The 21,428-nt window shown below is 52.9% G+C and overlaps 6 protein-coding genes across 7 annotated transcripts; 2 read left to right on the top strand and 4 right to left on the bottom strand.

Annotated features, from left to right (window-relative positions):
- The first annotated feature begins 663 nt into the window (after positions 1–663).
- On the top strand, positions 664–3,778 carry PV07_02793 (uncharacterized protein). Its single transcript, XM_016389428.1, has one exon. The coding sequence runs from the start codon at positions 1,476–1,478 to the stop codon at positions 3,558–3,560; it is 2,085 nt and encodes a 694-aa protein (XP_016251330.1). The 5' UTR covers positions 664–1,475; the 3' UTR covers positions 3,561–3,778.
- Positions 3,779–4,282: 504 nt separating this feature from the next.
- On the bottom strand, positions 4,283–7,366 carry PV07_02792 (uncharacterized protein). The gene is made up of 3 exons (XM_016389427.1): positions 7,185–7,366; positions 6,936–6,983; positions 4,283–6,815 (listed from the first exon to the last, which is right to left on the bottom strand). Exons 1-3 carry the CDS (start codon positions 7,308–7,310, stop codon positions 4,890–4,892), a joined length of 2,100 nt encoding a protein of 699 aa, XP_016251329.1. The 5' UTR covers positions 7,311–7,366; the 3' UTR covers positions 4,283–4,889.
- A 1,136-nt stretch (positions 7,367–8,502) lies between these two features.
- On the bottom strand, positions 8,503–11,000 carry PV07_02791 (uncharacterized protein; the record flags this gene model as incomplete). The annotated part of the gene is made up of 1 exon (XM_016389426.1): positions 8,503–11,000. The coding sequence occupies one exon, from the start codon at positions 10,998–11,000 to the stop codon at positions 8,769–8,771; it is 2,232 nt and encodes a 743-aa protein (XP_016251328.1). The 3' UTR covers positions 8,503–8,768.
- Positions 11,001–11,160: 160 nt separating this feature from the next.
- Positions 11,161–13,753, bottom strand: PV07_02790. 2 transcript variants are annotated; one of them, XM_016389425.1, is made up of 5 exons: positions 13,610–13,753; positions 12,981–13,557; positions 12,386–12,598; positions 11,549–12,334; positions 11,161–11,501 (listed from the first exon to the last, which is right to left on the bottom strand). In XM_016389425.1, exons 3-5 carry the CDS (start codon positions 12,439–12,441, stop codon positions 11,297–11,299), a joined length of 1,047 nt encoding a protein of 348 aa, XP_016251327.1. In that variant the 5' UTR covers positions 12,442–12,598; positions 12,981–13,557; positions 13,610–13,753; the 3' UTR covers positions 11,161–11,296. The 2 variants fall into 2 exon arrangements, with proteins under 2 accessions (XP_016251327.1, XP_016251326.1); XM_016389424.1 differs by having other exon boundaries at positions 12,386–13,557.
- A 696-nt stretch (positions 13,754–14,449) lies between these two features.
- PV07_02789 (uncharacterized protein) lies at positions 14,450–17,266 on the top strand. Its single transcript, XM_016389423.1, has 3 exons — positions 14,450–15,066; positions 15,120–15,418; positions 15,467–17,266. Exons 1-3 carry the CDS (start codon positions 14,989–14,991, stop codon positions 16,827–16,829), a joined length of 1,740 nt encoding a protein of 579 aa, XP_016251325.1. The 5' UTR covers positions 14,450–14,988; the 3' UTR covers positions 16,830–17,266.
- PV07_02788 (molybdenum cofactor biosynthesis protein A) lies at positions 17,064–20,663 on the bottom strand. Its single transcript, XM_016389422.1, has 2 exons — positions 19,028–20,663; positions 17,064–18,834 (listed from the first exon to the last, which is right to left on the bottom strand). Exons 1-2 carry the CDS (start codon positions 20,379–20,381, stop codon positions 17,402–17,404), a joined length of 2,787 nt encoding a protein of 928 aa, XP_016251324.1. The 5' UTR covers positions 20,382–20,663; the 3' UTR covers positions 17,064–17,401.
- Positions 20,664–21,428: the final 765 nt, after the last annotated feature.

Raw genomic sequence — 21,428 nt, 5'->3', positions numbered from 1 at the left:
CAGTGACGCATGCAGATGCCTAGCTAGTATGGCACCAGTTCCAGAAGACGTACTCGGTAGTACTGAGGGGTTTCTTTATAACAAAATGGATCTCCGCGGTCGTTACCAGTTGCTACAACCAATGTTTGGGCAGGATGATAACTCCCAGTAAGTCAGCACCTGTTCGTCTTCTGAACAGAATAAGGTGCCTAGATCGTTTCCCCATCTATCTCTAACCACCACTGAAGCCGAATACGTCAGCGCGCATGTTCCACCGGCGAGGGGTTTTTGCCACAGCAGGAAAGTAAAGACTACTTATACGGGATTTGAGAAGTCCTCGTACGGCACAGTGCGTGACAGAGTTCATGGCTGAGTCAAGCCCATCTAGGGCTGATCTGGGCGCTGGGAATGTCGCATCTCAGCTTACCTAAAGGCAGTAAAACCAGCAAGTTTGTGAGATTTGGATCCTCTAGGAATCTGCCCGGAGCGGGGGCTCTTTTCACGGGCGTTACGGACGTAGCCTGAGGTCAGGAGTCGGCCAGAGTGACTCGTGGGTGGTGGGATGGTGTGGCCCCGCGCTGCCTCGGTGAACAGGATGAATGATCTGATTACTATTCATCCAGACAGGCCTGACTGCTTCCAGCCTAGCAGTGAATTCAACCAGCTGCACATGGATGACACCAACTGCCTGATCGAGCAAGAACCGCGCCCTTGAGGCCCCTCGAGCCTTTCTTGACGCACGCTGGCCGCCTTCCAGGCCTTCCGGTGATGGCTCGGGGATCAGAGCAATGCCATCATCAGTCTTCGACACGGCCTCTTGGGTTGGACACGGTGACTTTTTCACTGGCTGCTCGACAGCGTTTTATAGGGGAAAACACCGTCTGACTTTGGGACCCAGGCCCTCCGCTCCCCCCTGGTCGTATACAATGTCCCTCAACCCCGTGGGATTCTGACTAATTTCGTGGGCCGTGGGCGCAGGGCGTGTTTAAAGCAGCAATCCATCAGACGGGCGGTTGGTATTACAAGTTGCTTCTCGCTGTTTGGGACCTGCCTCTCGAGAGACTCCACGCCTCGACTGTCGACAGCTGCCCACCTGACGGTGTTGTGGACACGGTCAAATTCTGCAAGAGAGGGAACAGAGACACAGGGAGGAGACATCCTAGAGACCTGTGATAACAGATCAACGGGGGGGCAACCATTCGAGCCTTGATATCCTGATCAGAGCAAAACCGAAGAGATAGCCACAGCCCCTAGGCACATCTGCCCTTTTCCTCCGTCGGGAAATTTCGACACGGCCTTACCGTCGCTTGGGCCAGAGGACAAATCCACACCGAGCACACACCCCGTGGTTGACCGTGGTAGTTTACGCGGTCGTTGGTCACTGGGATACAACCCCAGCCTGTCTCCTAGCACTACCTCAGCCTTTCCCAAGCAGCCGATTTCTGTCAGGTTCAGTAATCACCCTCGGCGGAATCAGTGATCTGGAATCAAAGGCCATGTCCGTCGCAATGCAAACATTCAGAACAGCACCCGTTGGCGACCGCACATATTCATCCCTTCAGTCACTGCTGGAAGACCCCACCCAGTTCTTCATGTCGTCCAACTCGATCCAGCGTCCGGTGGGTGGAGATCTGGATATCTTGTCGGCCTCCCGCTACCCCCAGGGACTCATGCAGCCTTACGAGGACATGGAGCAACCACCGAATCCTCGCAAGCGAAAGGCAACAGCCTCGTCCAACCACTTGTACGGGGGCATTGTCTTAGCTACCGCCCCCAGTGATGGTAACCACTCATCCTCGGGGGAACAGGAACAAGTATCGACTCAAAAGAAATCAAAGTCGACAAAGCGTTCATCTACAACCGATGGAGACGACCAAGCAAGCGAAAAGAAGCAGAGGGGCCGACCTAGACTTGACACCCACGACGAAACGGCGGCCGATCGTCGACGGACGCAGATTCGGCTGGCACAAAGAGCGTACCGGCATCGAAAGGAAACCACCATCTCGGCGCTGAAGCAAAAGGTCAACGACCTCCAAACCACCATTGAGCACATGAACAAGACCTTTCTGACTTTGCACGACAACATGGTCGATGCCGGGATCTTGACCTCGCACTATTCCCTGGGTCGCCAGCTGCAAGCCGCCACGGAGGAATTTGTTGCCCTGTCCAAGATAGCGTCACCTGAATCCGACGAGGAAGAGGAGGCCATTGCCAAAATCACCAAAGGCAGCGACGGGAAGCCCGCCTCCGAACCAGGTGAGAGCAACAGGAGATCTAGTGCTCAGTCGGGCGCAAAGACCTCGTCACGGCCAGGAGCGACCAAGACTAATGCACGCCGCGCGGTTAGTTTCGACCAGAGCTCTACCGACGCGGAAGCAGATGTGGAAGAATTGCCCGTGACAGGGGGAGACGACCACTCGTTGGTTGCGCTCTCGGAAACCGCGTGGGCAACGGACAATTCTAACCTCCACGGCCTGAATGATCTTATGTCCTTCAACGCCACCGTCCCCGACGTCGTCCTGTTCGACGACCCCAACGAGAAACTCGTCGTTGAACGCCCTCTCAAGCCTGCCCACCAGCCCGAGGGCTCGTACACTTATAGCTTCCAGGAAACGACGTTCGCCCGCCGCCTCCACCGAATGTGTCTAGAGCGGGCCTTCCGCAATCTGACCAACCCGAACGTCGACCCGGAATACATCAAGCGGGCCTTCCGCTTCACGTTCTGCTTCTCCAACCGCAAGCGGATGCTGCAACGCTTCCAAGAGATGCTCAAGCGGAAAGCCGGCGAGTCGCTCGAGAACTGGAACGTCCCGTTCTTCCACATCGGCGGCGCGGGCACGCATTTCCCCCGCCGTGACGAGGAAGGTAACCCGGTCTACCCGCCGAACATGATCAGTCCCGCCAAAGCGTTCGGGCCCCAGCCCTACGTCCAGGTCGAGACTCCGCGGATGGAGACGTCGGTGCAGGAAATGCTCGAGAACATCGGCTTCGGCGGGGTGTGGTTCGACAGCCACGACGTCGAGGAGTATCTCAAGACCAAGGGCATCTACCTCGACGGCCAGAGCAGCTTTATCGAGGTGGACCCCAGCGTCCTGCCACTCGTCAAAGCGTCTCTCTCCTCCAGCGACGGGACTTCGAGCTCAGACCGGAGCCCACTCGACGCGACCCTACGCACTCCAAGCCCCATTTTGGGCGCCGAGGGCCTGGCAGATCCCATCACCGACCCGTTCATCGCCCGCGAGCTGGGCGACATGTTTGCCCGACCGAGCACCTTATTCCCGCCGTTGTCATCCTCCACCGCCACCTCAATTAACAACAGTAATAACAATACCGGCTCCGCTTCCCAGAGCAATGCAAAGCTGCTCGATGACCCGTGGGCCGAGTTCGCGGTACTCACTTCCACCTCGTCTCCACCCACCTTCTCCGATCTCCTAAGCAGGAGGCCGAACCCGCTCACGTTTGACGTGGAGATGTTCCTCGAGCGCATGATCCACGGGAGTGCCTGCCTGGGCCGAGCCCCGGGTTTCAGAAAGGAGACGATTGACGAGGCTCTCATGATGAGTCTGCAGGAGGGGTTTTGAGGGTCCGCCACCCACCTTTGATGGAAATGAGAAACACGCTCGAGGGAGCAAAATAGTATCGCATGTCCGGGCGCGTGGTCCCCCGTTGGGGAGATAATGTATATAACTCGAAGACGACTTCGTCATCACTTCACTCAAAAAATACCTAGTAGTTAATGTGAGTATCGTATGCCGATGATGAAATCTCCGTTTGAGGGACATGAAACAGTTGATGATCCACACGGTTTTGCTTTCCTCTCGGTTTTTGTCTTTGTCTTTGTCTAAGATTGGGATCCATCCATCCGTCTCTCTCTCCATATCTCTTTCGCTCGCGATTGGAGTAGTGGTGGTAGAAAGATCAGCGAGGACCGCGACGGAATCGCGGTCCCGAATCCCATATACTGACGAGCAGGAACAGGGTATCCCGTCAATTCAACAGGTCCCGTACATGAATGGTAGTATACTATACGTTCAGGACACGTATCGAACCGAGAGGGGGGCAATCTGAAGCAAACTGAAGCAATCCGAAGTGAAGTAAAGTGAAGCGAAGTGAAGCGAAGTGAAACGAAGAGAAGCGAAGCGAAGAGAAGAGAAGAGAAGAGAAGGAACGGGGCGGAACGACAGACAAAAGAAGGTGAGAGAGAGGAAATAAATCAAACTAAGACAGACCGAAACGGCGGGGATGGAGAGGTAGTCAATTAGGGGGACATTTGGATTCTTTTACTCATTAATTATGTATTTATATATGACAATCCTGGTCCAGTTCCGGCCTCTGTCTCTTTCTAGTTCATTTATTCATATCATTCCATTTCGTTTCATCCAAAGTCGACATTGCTTGCTAGTCCGTTAGAATGCTACGCTCATGTGAGTAACGCCTTTTCCTCCCTGTTGGTGGTAGTGGTACATTTTCTCTCCTTTTGAGAACCTGGCTACGCGTCCTCCCAAACACACAGCTATTCCAAGCTCACGGGTCCATTCATCCACCCAGTCACATCCAGGGGTATCGTTCATGGTGTGGGAAACAGGACACTAGCAGAGTCCCATACGCACACACAGTCTGTGCCCACGAGAATCCAATCCAGGTGTCGATCAATATATGGTTTGCTCTGCGCCTTTTGGGGTGACACCGTGACACCATAACAGCAACTGCGTTGTCCTTCTCGACGATTGGCTGATATAGTAGCTCCCAAGGCGTATCAAAACGTCCGGTGTAATTGGGCCGCGAATCAACCTGCCGACACGTGTACATTAGTAGCATCTGGCAATGCCGTCGACAGCCTTGGCATATCCCATCTCCTCTCAGCCCTAACCTTCGACCTATTACATTCCCACGTCGAACGTAAGAACCCCTTATTCTTGTCGTCTCCTTCGGCGTCTGGTCTTCTTGCTTGGTTTCCACAGGATTCCTCGACAATTGTCTTCTCCACATTGGCACTTCACCAAATCCTCCGAGATCTGCTCGACGTCGGATGAACCATCGTTTTTATACGAGACGCATATCTCCTCGCCGGCCTTGATATCCTTGGTTGCGAAGAAGGCGAGGTCATACACCCTCTTATCCTTTCTGTGGGTCTGCACAGTTACACACAGGGTATTTGGATTGCAGCTGTGATTGACAAATCGCATGGCAGACCCAAAGTATTCGCCGTCCACGTAGTAGGGCTCCTTGTTCCCGAACCAGTCCAGCGTATAGACATAGCTAGGTTGTTGCTCTTCTGCCGCGTCTTCGCGCTGCTCCAACTCGGGATCGGTTATGACCTCGCCGAGGTATCGTTGGATAAATTGGCCTTTGACAATATCTTTCGACGAGCGGACTCCAAAGCCGCAATTCTTGGTCTGAAAGACTTCGAGAGGAATAGTGCGTCCCTTACACACGACCCGATTCCAGCAGTCATCGCCACACCCGCAATGCTCGTTACATTCCGTTATTTCCTGGCGCTCATTTCCATCTCCTAGAGCCTGATTAATATAATCGTCTGATAGAACGACGATTCCGTCAGGTCGGCGGGCGTAGATTTCTACCTGGGTCTCACGTCCGTCGACTTCCTTAGTCAAGCATTGACAGGTGGATAATGCGCAATTCCTGCAGTCGCAGCCAGAGTTCGTCGAGGGTGGTGCCATCTTGACCTTGGGGCTGATGATATAGTGGTCGATAAACTGGAATTTACCAGGAAGTCGTCTATCGTTGATGTCGTTGGCAAAAGTCAAAGGTGGGTTTAATCTTTCTTCAAAGCGGCTGATGAGAATCTTTCGCGCAGTGCGGGCGGGATGGATGAAGCTAGTTTTGAGAGAAAGTTGGTCAAGCGGCACGCAAAGAGAATCGATCTCCAATTTGATATTGTTGCGGTTTGCCTTCTTCTTCTTCTTGGACGCCGCGCCCCGCATAAACTCGACGTCCTCATCGACACTGAACACCGCCGAGAATCCCGTTGTTCCGAAATGTCTCTCTACTAGTTCCGGTTTCTCATGGGCCAACTTGGTAGACTGCTCGAGCTGTGCCAAAACCGCATTCTTCTCTGCGCTCAGCTGAGCTCTAGACTTTGGTAAAGGAGCCTGAAACTGTCGGAGGAGGTCTTTGCGTTGAGAGTCAATCACAACTTCAATCTTTGGTAGACGTTTACGTCCTTGCTGCGAGGTAGCCACGTCGGTATCCGAAGTTGGTCGCCGAATATCGATCGAGAACCTGTTCAAGGAGGAGCTCTTGCCTGTCCGAATATGACGGGAGAGCGTGTCTTTTCCTTGGCTACTCGCCGATCTCTTCCTTTCTTCCGACCTGACAACTGAGCCACGGTCGGATCGAGTGACACGCTTGGGGCGGTCGATCTCATCTCGCCGTGGCCGTGTGGCATGGATTCGGGGCTCTAGAGAGGAAGGTATTCTCTTGGTAGAAGGTCCACCGGCCTTCACGTGGTCGAAGACGGAACTGGATCCATGAGTTTCCGACCGCACTCTAGTCCGTGTCGGGAAGGACGACGTGATCTGCTCTTGTTCAGGAGCGTCAGAAGGACTGGGGGACTCGCTTCTTAGATCGGCGAACGCGTCGTTTGACAGTGAGTATCTTGAAAGCTTCTTCCACGGGGAGCGTTTGGGTGTACTTTTTGACGGTCCGTCCTGCTGTTGAGCACGTGACGCAGCCGATGCTGGAGGAGTCGCGTGGCGATAAGTCTTGGCATCTTGGGATTGTGGACGCGACTGTGGAAGTACGCGACGAGGTTCGGGACCGTCTGCTGCGGGCGTCTGGGATTTCTGACGCTTAGGGAGGGGAATTGAAGGCGTCTAGAGTCAGTCAGTATTCAAACGTCCGGCGCCGGCTCCGGGTGAGGAGGGAAGGAGCGCCATCGCACGCGTCAAGTGACGCGGTCGCGAGAAGGCTGGCCCCCGTGAAGGGAGACTGACTTCGTCTTCGGAATCCGACAGCTCAATTACGATTCTGTCTGTCGGTTTCTGAGTGTGGATTAAGACAGTTAGTTTTTCTTCTCAGATGCCAATCACGATGCGGACATTAATCAAGGTCAAAGAGGTCGGCTGTCTCTAGGGGCGGGGAGACCCGCAACATAACAACCCCACGCCGTGGTCGAGACGAGCGTGAAGCTGAGCCATAAAATCACAATCTGAAAATCGAGATCTTAAAAGAACCTTACATACCACATGGTCTTTGGTCTGATCGAAACTGCGTTTGTAGGCAGAAGCTCCGTGCAGTGTAACCGCCATGGCCGCCCGGTGACCCCTTTCAGCCCCAGAAGTCGTCAACGTCTCGCTTTCGGCATTCATTCGTGGAATCGATTTAATATCAAGTCAAGAAAGGGTCGAATAAGACTTGATTTGGGTGGTGGTGGAGAGTTAGTGGGTTATTAAGAGAATTGAAGTCGAATTGATTCGTAAGTAGAGAGCGGAGGGCAGCTATAGTGCCAAGAGACAGCTTTGCCACTAAGCTTTTTACATCTATCTACTTACTTTACGTAATGGAAATTCATTCTTATTTCACTGCTATTTCAGTTTTATCTTATTGTCTTTAGGCATCTAAAAGATTTCATAGATAAACGCGGGCTTTAAAATGTAGATTATTGATGAAGAAGTGAAAATAAGGATTTAAAACCGTGTCGCCCATAAATAAAAAGTGATACCACCAAAAGTCCGCGATTGCCGATCGCCCTTCGAGACGAGTCTCAAGTTTAGCTTGGCACTCTCTAGCTTTGACGCCTAGGCACATAGACCACCACAAACATTCGCTAGATGTTAGATAGAGATGCTTCTAGTAGAGAATAAGCAGGAGAATCCAGAATCCAGATTGGAGACGACTCCGAGCCCGTCAGTGGGGAAGTTGACGCGGCGACGTCCGTCCTACTGGGCACCATGACATCGACCACCATCGCAGTCAACTGTTCCGGCCTATGTTGTTGTTTCAGCCCCTATCTACCACATCTTAATTTAGTGTTGAGCTTCTTGAGATATCGCAACACACGGTGTAACACTTAGATATTTACGTACTGTAAGGCGCTGGTGCGGTGGTCAGGTGGATATAGTCACGTGACTATACAGGGGACTTTGCTGTGACGGCGCTGGCATTGGTTTTGATAGCCCTCAAGCAACAGCGACAGATCAATTGAGCATTGCTTCACACAGCGAATAGAGTGCTAGTTGTGCTCGAGACCTTCTATTCCTCCTTGGTTACTGTTCCTGTGACGCCCTGCAAGCTGTCCTGTGATCGATTCTGCCACAGCGACTACACACCTACCTCCTGTGTTTAGTTTGGTTTGTTAGTGTTGTTGTTGGTGGGCGGACGAGACAGTGCCACGACCAGAACACCGCGCCCATCTGCCGGCCCCTGGGCAGGTCTCTGTGCGTTCTAGCAAGTGCATGCTAACGAATTTGATCTCCGTACAGTACCTAGATAGATCTCTAGGTGAACATGAGATATCCCATGGCGCACGCAAAAGAGTCGGAAAAGTTGCATCAATCATACCCAGTATTTGGGCTACTAAGGTTACCATCATCCTCGCTTATAGGTCTACTTCTGGCCCGATTGGCCTCTCCATCGGATATTAACCAAAGAATAAGTATGGGCTCTCGGAGCTTTCATTGATCGTGCTCGGACTCCCAGCTAGCCCTTGGTTGGCGTGCTTTTGCGGATTCTACACCGCAAATTCTGGGGTCACTGGTTTAGCCACGCGCCATGCGAGGAATTGGTTTACACACGGGATTGCAGTGTACCCTGCGGAGGCATTACAGTCATGGCTCTCCTAGGCTCAAGCCTTCCCCTCCATCATCTTCGTCTTCCATATCATCGTCAAATCCCATCCCCTCCTCGCCTTCCATCTCATCCTCCAAACCGCCGACTAGGTATTTCTCGCCCTTTCCTTCCGTAGTATTACCAACCACATTCCCGTCCTGCACCTCGCAATTCGTCAATGAGCACTTGTTGCCGATCTTGGCCTTCTTGCCTACGACCGTGCCTGTCAAGACACATTTATCCCCAATCGTGGCACCATCCATAATAACACAGCCTGAGATCCGGCTCCCTGTACCAATTGCGACCGATGCGCCGATGACGCTGTTCTTGATCACGCATTGCGTGGCAATGGTACTATTGCTGTCGATGAGCGTGTCAGAACGAGAGATCGTCACTCGGGGTGCAATCGTGGCGGTAGCGTGGATTTTGGCTGAGTGAGAGTACGGTGGCACTGCTGATTTGGTGCCGAGACATTCTTCGATCGATGGCAGTTTGGCAAGGGAGAGCGAAACCGAGAGTAAGAGCGGTGTGGTGTCCACACGGCGCACCAAGGGCGCGTCTGAAGTTGAGGGAAGGATGTATGAGAGAATGGGAGGAACCAGCGGCACAGGTCCTGAATCTTCGGAAGCTTGTGATTCACTGTCTGCCGAAAGGATTCTGTCTTCGGAGTCCCTTTGCACTCTCGATGCGAGTCGGGCTGTGCGTGGTGCTTCTATAGATTGGGGCACCCGGTGGTTCGTGACGTGAGTACTACTCAACGATAGCAAGTCGATTTCTTCCTCGATTGGCCGTTCATGCGAAGGGAGTTCGCTCTCCTGGGAGGTGAGGCGGTGTGTGAAAATCTTCCTCGCGCCGAATCGCGCTCGATAGCTCGGTTTGCGCCACTCAGCCTTTGCCCATGTTCCCACGAGATCTTCACTGACAGATTCAAAGTCTTCGTTGAACTTGGCGAATTCCTTGACCCAATACGGAAAGAAGTAGATGTGCGAGTCGCGGTACTTGGTCATGCACTTGATCGCCCCGTATTTGCGCAAGAGTGACTGTCGAATCTTCCATGACTTGTCCTCCTCACACTGGTCCCATAGCTCCGACATGGGCATCGTCCAGACCAGTTTGCGAAGGACGCCCTGGGATTGTACAGTAGCAGTCTTGGAGAGGGGCAGATTATGCTCAGGGTCGAGTTTGGAGGTACACATGAAGTCGCATTCTTCGCCTTTCACGCTCTCCTCCCGATCGACCGTATTGTACCATATCGAAAGGCCACCGCGCCGACCACGTCGCTCACCTCCAAGCGATAGTAGCTCGTTTCGTGACTTGTCAAAGTCTGAGCCTGAACCAGCACCAATCCCACCAGGGCCACCTAACCTAGTAAAGTACGTCTCCAAGAAATGGTCCCCCGAAATATCGCAAATCAGGTCGCAGGGGAGCACCAAGAAATCTGATTTGATCACCTGCTGCACTTCTGGCAGTCTGAGTAACTCGGCGGTTGGCGTGGTGTACTCTAGGGATCCTGGGGCTAGGAGATCGGCTGAGGGCGAGGGAAGAGACGTGAGGTAAGGGTTTTGCGCAAGAGCGGCAGCAATCGTGTCCTTCGATGTCGGCGGAGTGATGAGGGTGATATCTGTCACGCCCATACGATAGCACCAATCCAAGACATACCAGACCATAGGTCGGTTGGCGACTTCGACCAAGGCCTTGGGATACTCTGCTGGGACACTGGTGAAGGTGCTGAGTCCGATGCCCGGACCGCACAGTATCAGGGCTTGAAACCCCGTCTGAGGCATTTTGATGGTCCTGAAGAATAGATTTCTTGGGAAGCCTTCGAATGCCGGCTGCGTTGTTATATGCGCGTCTCGCTGTGACTCATACCGAACGGCACAATTTGACACAGCGAAATTGCGCAGGGGTGAGGGACTGGTCACTTCGCCTTGACCCACGCCTTCGTCCTGATCGAGACACAGCGCGCGATACAGTGATGGCGGTACAGGCTGGTATGGAGGAGTAGATCCAGGCACACCCACCCGTCCTCGGACGATTGCTGAGAGGCGTAAAAATTGGATGCGCGGATTCAGTGACTGTCGGGTCGGGCTTGCGGCAGTGCTATCGGTCTCCTGGGTCTGGCGAAGCTCGTTGGCAAGAGAATCGATGCCGTCAACGTCGCGCAGAAGACTGATATGATCTACTGCCTCAGAAGTCAAGCGAGTCTGCATGTAGGTGAGAGACTGTGTCATTCTGCCTACGAAATTCCGAGTCTGACCAAAGGGTATTCAAGCTGGACTTGGCAAAGATCCACCACATCGACATCCGACTGCGCAAAAATGTCACAGACTCTCTCTACAATCAGCGAGCGCAATTCACTTCTTGAACAGACGGGGATCGTCGGTTACACAATTAAATAGCTCATATTGTGCGATTGGCACGTTTCATTGTATTCATGTTCACGGCTATCCTGGCATGAGCCAGCGCCCGGTTGTTAATCAATCAGCTCGTCCTCTTGTCCACTCAGTGCGCCGGGGGCTCGTGTCCATCAGTTCTCTCCTTGGGCCGCCTCCTGGGCTGCGCCCTCGCCATCCTGCTCCGCACCCTCTCCGGTGCCGGTGGCCTTGTCTGCATTCCAAGCCTGTGCCAGGACTTGGTTGAGGGCCTCTTGGAAAATGTGGCAGTTGTAATCGATCAACCCCTTCTTGTTCTTGGCGTCATCGTTCTTGATGACGGTGACGAGGCAGAGGTACCTGAGTTCTGTTAGAGTGGCGCCAGGTCTGCAGGGAGTTCTTCTTACCTATTCATCTCCTTGAGGTAGATCATGGTACCGTCATGGATAGTCATGGAAGACTCTGTTTCCTGCATCTGCTCTCCGAGGGTCAAGCCATGCTTGCGCTCGTGTCCGTACAGGTCGGTAATGTCGACGATGACGTCGATGTAATCGGAACACATTTCGTACACCTCCATGTCAACGGGTCTCGTGTCACTAGCGACGTAGATCTTGCTGAGGATGTCGAAAAGGTAGGCCTTGGCCATACCACTGTTGTTGACAAGCGTGTTCATGAGGTTCTCCAAAGTGTCAAGGTGAGGGATCAGCTTTTGAACGACCTTGCTGAATGCCTCAAAGATGGAGTAGTCGTAGATGGAGGTCATGTGGTAGCTGACGTTGGGGTTGATGTATCCTGCGTCGTTCAAGTCATCACCGACACGCTGGGCGATGTCTTGGTAGATTTCAGCTCGGAACTCGTCATTCAAGCTGTCGATCTTGTGGATGAAGACCTCGACGTTGACGTGAGGGAAGGTGGTTTGAAGGTTGAGGATGGTGGTGGTCAGCCGGTTCAAGGACTCGCTATAGTCATCTTGCGCGTCGATGACCCAGACGAGCGCTCCAATCTCAGAGAAGATTTCGTTCGTGTCGAACGTGGGATCGAAGTAGTCGATTTGCCCAGGAAAATCCCAGACCTGGAAGTCCATGAAGGAGTGCATGGTGTCTTTCTGGATACGAGTGGTAGATTCGAGGAAAAGGGTCTCTTGCGGAGGCATCTTGTGGAAGACAACACTGGTGATGGATGACTTGCCGCTTCTGCGAGTTTTGTCAGTGATTAGACGGAGAAAGAATGGGGAATCACCATACCGGCGCTGGCCCATGAGCAACAAGCGTGGCTTGTTCTGGCGAAGTCGGCGATCCATTTCGTCCGATGTGAGGGAAGTGTGAGCTTGAGAGACAGAGGATTCCGGTGGCTCTTGCAAAGCGGAGGCAGCTTCTGATGGGCGAGAGAAAGGTGGCTTGTCCGTATTATGCGCACTCAGGGCCTGCTCTTCATCGCTTGGAGTTTTGAGAAACGGTCTGACATCTGTGGCGTCAGTCTTGGGAGGTTCGACATAAGTGTGCGCGGCAGGAAAGTCAGGAAAGTCAGAAAAGCGGTTGCGCCGAGCGTTGATAGAGGCCGTCCTCAAACGCTCTTCTAGAGACGCCGCACTAGTCGTGCTAGCAGCGTTGTCGTGGTCTCGGCGCTCCATCGTGATAGGATCCTTGTTGGATAGAAAACGCAGAGAAGGGGCAGTCGCCGCGGCGATGGGAAGGAACGACAAACAACAACCTCCATGTTTTTGTTTCCCAATTTGCGCGGGTCTGGCACAATTGTCTGCATAGCTGCAATGAAATTCACTGCGCTGGTCTTCTGTGCACCTAGACAAAACAGGCGGGAAAGGACAGACTTGCCACCTACCACAGTCGAAACCTTCACGTTTGTATACCTGCTGCTTCCTCTGAACTCTCAGCCTAACCACATAGTGTCCGCCTACACGACTTGCTCAACTCAATCTGTTCCTTGACTGATGTCCTATAACAAGTGCCGTGGTTCGAAAATCCTAGCGAAGTGCGAGAATCCCAGTCCCGTCGCCAGAGACACGAATTCACAGCTGGAAAAAAAGGAGCGGAAGAATCAAAAGTCTTGAGGGACTGGGAGGATCGCCCAAGAGCGGCTGCGAGAACAACTAAGCCACGGCACTGCTGCTTCCTTCACCTGTCTGGTGAACCAAAGGTCATGTATTTGATCAACGGGGCGCCGCCAAAAGCTTGCCGGACGTTGAGCTGAAGAACCGGGCTGGAAGTATATTTCTCCGCAAAAGGGTAAATATGGCGGAGTTCAAGACACCACAACGAAGTAATACGGTTGAGTGTTTGACCCTGGCTGCCGTGGCTGCCTCGAACTGTTCTCGCCAACATCACCGCCACCATTCACTACTACTCTTCTTGGTCTCAATCACAATGTCAAACTCGTTTGTGCTGTTGTCATCAAAACCCTAATGACGTCAGTATGAGCTTACAAGCGCCCGAGCATAGTGTTGCGAATACCAGTGGTGCTAATGCAAGTTGGCTGTAAGTAGTAACCACGAATATCCCCTTTCAGGTTATATTCAACCGCGCCAGTTGGTTAGCAGGCTCACAAGAACGAGCCTGGTTCTCGGCATTCGAAAATCAGCATAAGTACGAATTTCCTCCTCCCTTCAACGCCGCAGGCAGCATGGATTGAACCCATATTTACGCCCGAATCGCCAATGAGAGAATTTGTTATGTGCAACGGTGACCGCCAGACCGCTCACATCTTGCCCCCACCACGCAAGAACCGCCAACGAGGCTCGGGAATTATTACGGGGAGTATCATATCCGTTAGAAATCCACACAGGGGACCCAGGGCGTCAGCATGACAAGCTTGAGGACATTTCTCGGCCGCCGCAGCCGCAGTGCCCAGCATGAGCATGAGACGGGAAGCTAGGGTGTGAACAAACCTACGAGAATACAAGTACAGGAACACAATAGTGTTTGAGTACCTTAGAAATAATGGTCAACAATGACGGAAACCATTCGCCGCCGGGGCTGTAGTGTGGCGCCAGGGCCGTCTTTCCGCAAGATCCCTACCTTCACTTGGGTGCTTTTCTAGCCCGATGCCTGAAGCGGAGGGCTTCTAGTAGCCGGGAAGAGCAATTTAGACAGGATTGGGAGGAATGTGGCGTCCATGTGGACCAAGGAAGAGGATGCCGCATCACGTCCACGATGCCCCTGGGTGGATGATCGTCATTCCATTAGGTATTGTTCCGGCATGTTCCTGCATCAGGGATTGGGATACGCCCTAATCTAACAATCCCACGCCAACGCCCTCCCTTCTTTGTTCGCATTACGAGCTCAATGGTTGCAGTTTTCAGCTGCTCGTGTTGACACTGACTAATAATCAAACCATTCACATGCCAAAAGAGATGCCTTTCCCGCAATCCTTGCTGGCTCGAAATGAGCAGACGCAGTCGGAGCGCAACCAGGAAGCCACTTATCATTCTTCTTACTCCCCCTATCACACGCGCGCCCTTGAATGGAATTTTCTCTCGCACTCAGCCTCCCACACCAGTGGAATGCACTATGATTAACGATTATCAGTCTGACATAATGCTACGCTCTCTGCTAGTCTAACGCACGCTTACCACTTTGGCATCGGTCCCGTCCTCGCCTCCCCTGGCTCCGTTTCCTCCCCCCCCTTGTGCTGTCAAGGCTGCGTGCCGTTCCCGTATCCACTCCGTCAGTCACCATTTATCATAATCCGAACTCCTACCTGTCCATGGTGGAATTTTCCTGCGAGTTGCAGAGATATGATCAAGAGGTGGTGAATCACTTATATTGCATGTGTCACTATTGGTATTGAAGTTTTGCACGTCTCCCGGCTGTCGCTCGTCAACCACGCAGCCATGAACTCATCCCCATTTCCGCAGCCTTGCGGGCTTCTGAGTCTTCCCAACGAGATCAAAGTCCATATTGTCACTTATGTGCGTCTCTGAGAAAAGTTGGAAGAGAAAACACGTCACTGACATACTTCCAGCTCGATACTCGCAGAGATCTCTACAATTTATCTCTGACATGCCGTGCCCTCGAGGACATAGTCATGACTCGACTATACCACACCGTCGATTTTGATCTCCCTCAAATCCCAATGCCTGGGACAGCTGCGTTCCGAGAACCACTCGTTCAATCTGTTCGAGAGCTCACCATCAGGAACGGCAGGACACAGAGAAGGAATTCGGTCTACAAGCGCAGGAGAATATCCGACGCGAGTTCTGTCGAGAGTCTTGTCAACAGTCTGCTGGAGAAAGTTCCTTCTGGTCGAATGACGAGCTTCGCGTGAGTCACTTGCACACAAGTCGACCTTGCCCATGCTGATTGTGCCAGATTCTTCCACCAGATCCCCCTGAGTCGACAAATGGTGACGTCCCTCACCAAGCGACAAGAGAGCACACTGAAACGCCTCCACTTCCACGATGTTTCTCCTTGGAAAGAGGGCATGCTCATTCCCAAAAACCTCACGAGCCTCGAGGCTCGCACGGTCAATGATGGCGAGGCTGTTGAAAAGATCATATCCGCCAACAGAAAGTCAATCAAGAAGCTGTCTTTGGGGCAAGAAAAACGGCTGATCGAGTGCTATCAACAGAGCAGGCTGAATTTCCTCCAACAAATTCCGCAACCAATGGACACATTTTTCACCTCTGCATATGCGCTGGACACGTTCCCTCAATTGCGGGAGCTGTCTCTGCAGGGTCTGGATGTGACTCCTCTTCGGCCATCTTCTATCCCACAAGCCTTGTTCTTCTGCCAGTTGGAGCGCCTCACTCTGCAATCCTGCCCCGGCAGCCACGATCTCCTTGAATCGATTGCGGGAACATTCCATTGGGCGTCGACTTCCCCAGAAGCGCCTCAAAACCCTCGCATCACCCCCTCCCTGAAACACTTTCTTTTACGTCACGAAAGCCCTACAACACCTCTCAAGGAAGCTCTTGTCCGCTTCCTTAGCTCATTCACCGGCCTGCAGACTTTGTCCCTTTTGTTCGAAAACGGCGCCATACTGGAAAGGCCGAGTACATTCATCGCCGAACACGGTCCCTCTCTCGAACACCTAGTGTTTGAATCCCGCATTCAGCCTCGCGAGCATCTCTCAATGGACACTTCCCGCCCATTCGGCGTGGGCGGATACAGTCACGATCTGTGGGAGGAATCAATCAACGACATCGCCCGGCTCTGCCCTAATCTGACAGAACTGGGGATGGGCTTCCCTTGGAACGACGAGATGATCCGAGTCCGCAAGACCGCTCTCCCAACGCTCCAGCGCCTGCGCACCATCCACATCCGCAATTTCCCCGAGAACCAAGTGTTCAGCCAACTGGGGGACTACACCATCAAAGAATACGCGACTAAGTTCGTCGAATGGGTGTTTCCGTCCTCAGTCGGAGGAGCAAAACCATCCCTGACACACCTTGCCATCGGGCCGACACTGTACGAGTCTCGATGGAAGATCACGCCTCCACCGCCTTCTATTGCGGCGGGCGCCAATGCTTCCACAGTCCAGCGCCATCAGCAAGCGACGTCGCGCGCCCAGCCGCCCGAGTTTCTACGCACGCACCACTTCTGCCTCGACTGGGCCAAGACACGCTTCAACCGCTGGAGCTGCCTGATCACGCCCGTCTCGGAGAAATACATGGAAGAAATCACCGGCCAAAAGCCTCTGGGCGGCGTCTTTGAACAAGTCTGGCTGAAGTGAAACTCTCCCGACCCAGGATCAGGATCAGGTTAGCTTTGCTGGGGCAGAGAGGGAAGAAAGGAGGCCTGGCGCCTTGCTCTATTTTTCTTGGCCTATCCATTGGGCTTGACCTGTGTTGTATCTGAGCATTGGATTGGAATGTTCTGATTATTGTTCTGGAGCTGCCTTTTTGCATCATTGCGATTTTCGTCGTCTTAGTTACCAGCGAAGAGATACCCATATAGACCAACTGCTCTGGATTTCATTTGCGGATTTGTAATGTACGAATTAGAGGTAACTTCCGTTCGGAAGTGAGAAGATATAGATTGCGAAATAATCAGGGAAAACGCCCTCGTTGTTGGGCCATCACAACGTGTGCTTCACTTCGAATTACTTGGGCAGTGCCTCTCAGCGTAAATGTACAGGAAACAGAGAGCATGGCTTTTCTCAACTCGTCCTTCCTGGCAGGCTGCACCCGCGAAAGAGAGAGAGGGGGGAGGGTATATGCACGGGCATACAGACTGAGCATCTGTTCTGATCTCCTCTCAATTGTCACTCGGCCTTAACTTTTCATTCTCTCTCTGGCGTGCTCCTCAAGCGCCGTCCTTGTCCTTGTCCTTGTCTGTAGACTGCTCTTCGCCACTGGCCGGAGCCCTGCTGTGGACTTTTCTCGCAGCGTGCAGTCTCCTCAGCCTCCGGGTTCTCGAGTCGGCCAGGTCTTCGGCGGAAATCTGTCCCCTGGTGGATCCCTCTTCGCGTCTCTGGCTGATGGTTCGCTGTATCCTCTGTAGCTTCAGGAGTTGGTCCTGCTCCGCCACACCCTGGTCCGCCTGTTCCTTCACCGTCCCGTCATTTGGGCTGCCGCTGCTCCCCTTCTCTCGGGAAGCATCGACGAAGACGCGCTCGCCGAGTTGATAGTCCCATTCCCAGTCGCCGGATTTGCCGCCGCTCTTGGCCGTGACTCGCGTCGCGGTCAGGACCATTTCCTTGTCCACGCCCTTGAGCATGTCGTACATGGTCAGGCCCGCCACGGATGCCGCCGTGATGGCTTCCATTTCGACCCCGGTCTTCCCTTCGCACGCTACCGTGGCCGTGATCAGGACGCCGCCGTGGAGTCTGTCCATGTCGCTGGGAATGCCCAAATCGCCTTTCCCCTCTGACAGCGGGTAGGGCAGCTTGTCCGCCATGAACGGCTCCAAGCGGACTGTGGCGCCTGTGATGTTGAGGCCCGGATGGGCAAGCGGGATGAGGTCAGACGTCTTCTTCGCGGCCTGGATGCCCGCTATGCGCGCCACGGCCAGTGCGTCCCCTTTTCGCAGCCGCGACGCGAACAACACCCCGTAAGTCCCATAGTGGGAGAACAGCAACAGAGTAGTTGCCGTCGCAGAGCGAGAAGTCGGTTTCTTGTTGGCGATAGACACCATGTGCGCTTCGCCATCGGCAGTGAGGTGAGTGAGGGTCACGTCCGCGTTTGCTATTGTCTCGGGAGCCTCTTGTTCGGCTTCAGAAGACTTTTTCGATGGCTCGTTTTCTGTCCTCCAACCTGGCGAGCTACTATTACTGCGTTCATCGCGAGGACTCTGGTGGTGGTACACCCGCTTCATGATATCTCGGATCAGATATTGACCGTACGACTGCACTTGAGACCTTGCTCTTGAAGCCCTGCCTCGTAAGGATCGTTGTCGACTTTCATCCCAGGTGCGAAAGGAGTTTGCCGGAATGTTTTCTGGCTCCTTGGTTGGAACACGTCGATACAAAGACTGGCCATGAACATAGCGGAAGGGCTTATGTCTCAATCTGGCCAGCGAGGTTGAGTTACTGAACTTCCTGAACCCAGTGGGTTTCGTCGAAAAGAGCGAGGAAAAGCAGCGAACTTGAGACCACGATGGAGAAGGTGTAGGTTGTTGTAGCAGATGTAGCGGTAGCGAAGACTGGTGAACGGCAGTCATGGAGTTAGTAGCGTACCTGGGGAGGAATGGCCGAGGCGGCGAAGCTGGCAAAGATGGTTTGAGAGCAGCGTCATCATCTACAGAAGCACAACAGTCAGCTATATCACTGACCAAAGAAAACGGGCTGAAGATAAGGAGGAATGCAGACGCGAAATAGGTCTATATTCATCATATCATAGCTTTGATATTGTGTACTGTTGATCCACGGGGTCTTTTGTCGTGGCAGCGTGAAGATCTGTGACAACGATAAGAATGTCGAGGCTTACCCACCGATAAGAATCATTGGCCTGTTTTTCATATTCTCCAGCTCGCCAATACCAGCATGCTTTTCCTTCTTGCGCTTCACCGCCATGCCTATGACATCGAGCAACTTTGCTTCCTTTTCGGACATGCCCAGCTCCTCAGCCCCGGAAAACCGCTGGCGGCGATCCATCTCGAGCTCTCGAACAGCTTCCATGGCTTCGGCGTCAATGGGTTTGCCGTCGTTGGACTCGCGTAGAATGTCACGGAGGGAGACTTCGGCGTTTCCAAAAAGGCAAACCTTGAGATTGCCATCTGAAGTGATTCGAAGTCGATTACAAGTACCACAAAAGTTGTGCGTCATCGAGGTGATGAACCCGATTCGACCAGCGAAACCTGGGACTTTGTATGTCTTGCTCGTGTCGTTTTTGTGATCTTGTACCTTTTGAACATCGGGGTACTTCTGGCGAATGAGGGCCAACATCTCCCTAAAGCCTAACATCTTCTTCTCCGACCATTTGTTCCCGTCAAATGGCATATATTCAATAAATCGGACCTCGAGATCTTGGTTCCTGCCAAGTTCCACAAATGGTAGTATCTCCCGTTCATTCAGGCCCCGCATTACCACACAGTTTATCTTGAGTTTTATGGCTGCCCCCAATGTGTTCATCTCAAGGATTCGATTAATGGATTTCATGACTGCATCGTGCCCATTCCTCCGCGTCATAATGGTGAACTGGTAAGGATCGAGTGTATCCAAGCTCAAGTTGACACCAGTCAACCCGGACTCAACCATGGAGTCGAGCTTTCGATGTAATGATATGCCATTTGTTGTAATGCACAATTCTTTGAGGCCATTACTCCTCAGTTTTCCGATCTGATGCATAAGATCCACAATATCTTTCCGGACCGTAGGCTCGCCCCCTGTTAAGCGAATCTTGTCAACGCCTTGATTGACGAACAATTCGGAGAGATACACAATCTCGGGGGTGGTGAGTAAGTGCGCCGAAGGAGAAAGCGGGACACCCTCCTCGGGCATGCAATAAAGGCATCGTAAATTGCATCGTTCAGTGACTGATATACGCAGGTAGTTATGCTGTCTGGAGTAGTTGTCGGTCAAGAACGAAGAGAAAGGTCGCGGTTCGGCCTCGTTTCGCAGGCTTTCGAGTCGCGGCCGCTCACTCTGAGGCTCGCCAGGACTCTGAGTCTGAATTGTGTGTGCCTCCCATCGGGAGTCCACTGCCGCCCGCCGCGGAGGTTGGGTGTTTGCAGCGGTGGTCAATGGGCGCTGAGGATACCGAGGAGGTTTTGAGTGGCGAAAGGACACTGGTCTCGTTTGGCGCAAAAACGTGGCAATCATCTGTTTGAAGCTGGCCTCAGCCATAGTGGGAAGGAATCAATGCCGAAGAGCTCCAACATGGAGAGCGCAGGGGGAAGCGGAGGTCTTATCATGAGCAAAAATGGACCGTTTGGGATAAATAATAAGGCATCAAAGCAGAAGCAATGTTATACGCGGATGACATGCCAGCAATGGGCAAAGCATCTGGCTTAGTGACTGGTGTATCTCGGATTGACATTAGTCACGGTGCAGGAATTTGATGGATGTTGCAGGCGGAGATGTGAGGAGAAGCAGCCAAACCTGGCAAACTCGCGCGAGATCCGTGCGAGCCGCAGGAAATAATGGCGAGTCACATGACTAGATCACCAGCCACAATCTCTAGCCACACTCGCCACAACTCGCCACATGTCGGGTTTAAACTTTCGCTCTATCGATTACGAGCGAGCTGATCTTTGCTCGGCCGACGAACTCTGTGAGATGCATTATTCTTGGACGCTTACCGCGATTTCCCAGGAATATCTCCCGGATTGCGGGTGATGGATCAAGCTGTCAGATTTGCTCACGTTGGAGATGTCCATCAGCGTAGATCAGAGTCTTGAGGAAGTTGGAGGGTTGCGGTGAACCGATGTTCTATATGGTGAAGCAGGGCGATTTCAGATGTCAACGGCCACGCCGCCAGAGACTCCTTGCCAGTCGCTTGTGCGGATCAGGGGTAGAAAGATATGAGGAACCACCGTTATTGAGACTTATCCACACAGGCGGATCAACGTTTCGATAATTGGGAGCGGGTCTTGTGAAAGTTTCATATAGTTCCTTGCCAGTGTTTCGGAGACCCGGTGGATGATCACGCCTGAAAATTGAAGCGTCACCTCACCAAAGGCTCAAGGCTGATCGCCCAGTGACCGGAGTCACGTGGGGATGTGAGGCCGCGAACAAGGTGCATAATTTCTCAATGAAGCGAGGGCAGCGTGCCAGGAGATTCCAATGATTCCTTAACCACAGGTACAATCACCTGTGCCAATGCTTGCGGGTTCTTGGCCGCCCGTCTTGCAAGATTCATGGCAGCCTGAAGACGGAGGCTCGCGGCCATAT

This window comes from Cladophialophora immunda (genome assembly GCF_000835495.1).
Source record: "Cladophialophora immunda strain CBS 83496 unplaced genomic scaffold supercont1.2, whole genome shotgun sequence".
Taxonomy (NCBI): domain Eukaryota; kingdom Fungi; phylum Ascomycota; class Eurotiomycetes; order Chaetothyriales; family Herpotrichiellaceae; genus Cladophialophora; species Cladophialophora immunda.
This window is presented reverse-complemented; position numbering and strand designations above follow the sequence as displayed.

Coding starts and splice junctions, on each gene's coding strand:
- PV07_02793 (XM_016389428.1), top strand. CDS start 1,476: ATGTCCGTCGCAATGCAAACATTCAGAACAGCACCCGTTGGCGACCGC.
- PV07_02792 (XM_016389427.1), bottom strand. CDS start 7,310: ATGAATGCCGAAAGCGAGACGTTGACGACTTCTGGGGCTGAAAGGGGT. Junction 6,984..7,184: donor ATCAGACCAAAGACCATGTG/GTATGTAAGGTT, acceptor ATCCACACTCAG/AAACCGACAGACAGAATCGT. Junction 6,816..6,935: donor TGTCGGATTCCGAAGACGAA/GTCAGTCTCCCT, acceptor GACTGACTCTAG/ACGCCTTCAATTCCCCTCCC.
- PV07_02790 (XM_016389424.1), bottom strand. CDS start 12,771: ATGGAGCGCCGAGACCACGACAACGCTGCTAGCACGACTAGTGCGGCG. Junction 12,335..12,385: donor TTGCTCATGGGCCAGCGCCG/GTATGGTGATTC, acceptor CAAAACTCGCAG/AAGCGGCAAGTCATCCATCA. Junction 11,502..11,548: donor TACCTCAAGGAGATGAATAG/GTAAGAAGAACT, acceptor AACAGAACTCAG/GTACCTCTGCCTCGTCACCG.
- PV07_02789 (XM_016389423.1), top strand. CDS start 14,989: ATGAACTCATCCCCATTTCCGCAGCCTTGCGGGCTTCTGAGTCTTCCC. Junction 15,067..15,119: donor AAGTCCATATTGTCACTTAT/GTGCGTCTCTGA, acceptor ACATACTTCCAG/CTCGATACTCGCAGAGATCT. Junction 15,419..15,466: donor GGTCGAATGACGAGCTTCGC/GTGAGTCACTTG, acceptor TGATTGTGCCAG/ATTCTTCCACCAGATCCCCC.
- PV07_02788 (XM_016389422.1), bottom strand. CDS start 20,381: ATGGCTGAGGCCAGCTTCAAACAGATGATTGCCACGTTTTTGCGCCAA. Junction 18,835..19,027: donor CAGGCCAATGATTCTTATCG/GTGGGTAAGCCT, acceptor GTGCTTCTGTAG/ATGATGACGCTGCTCTCAAA.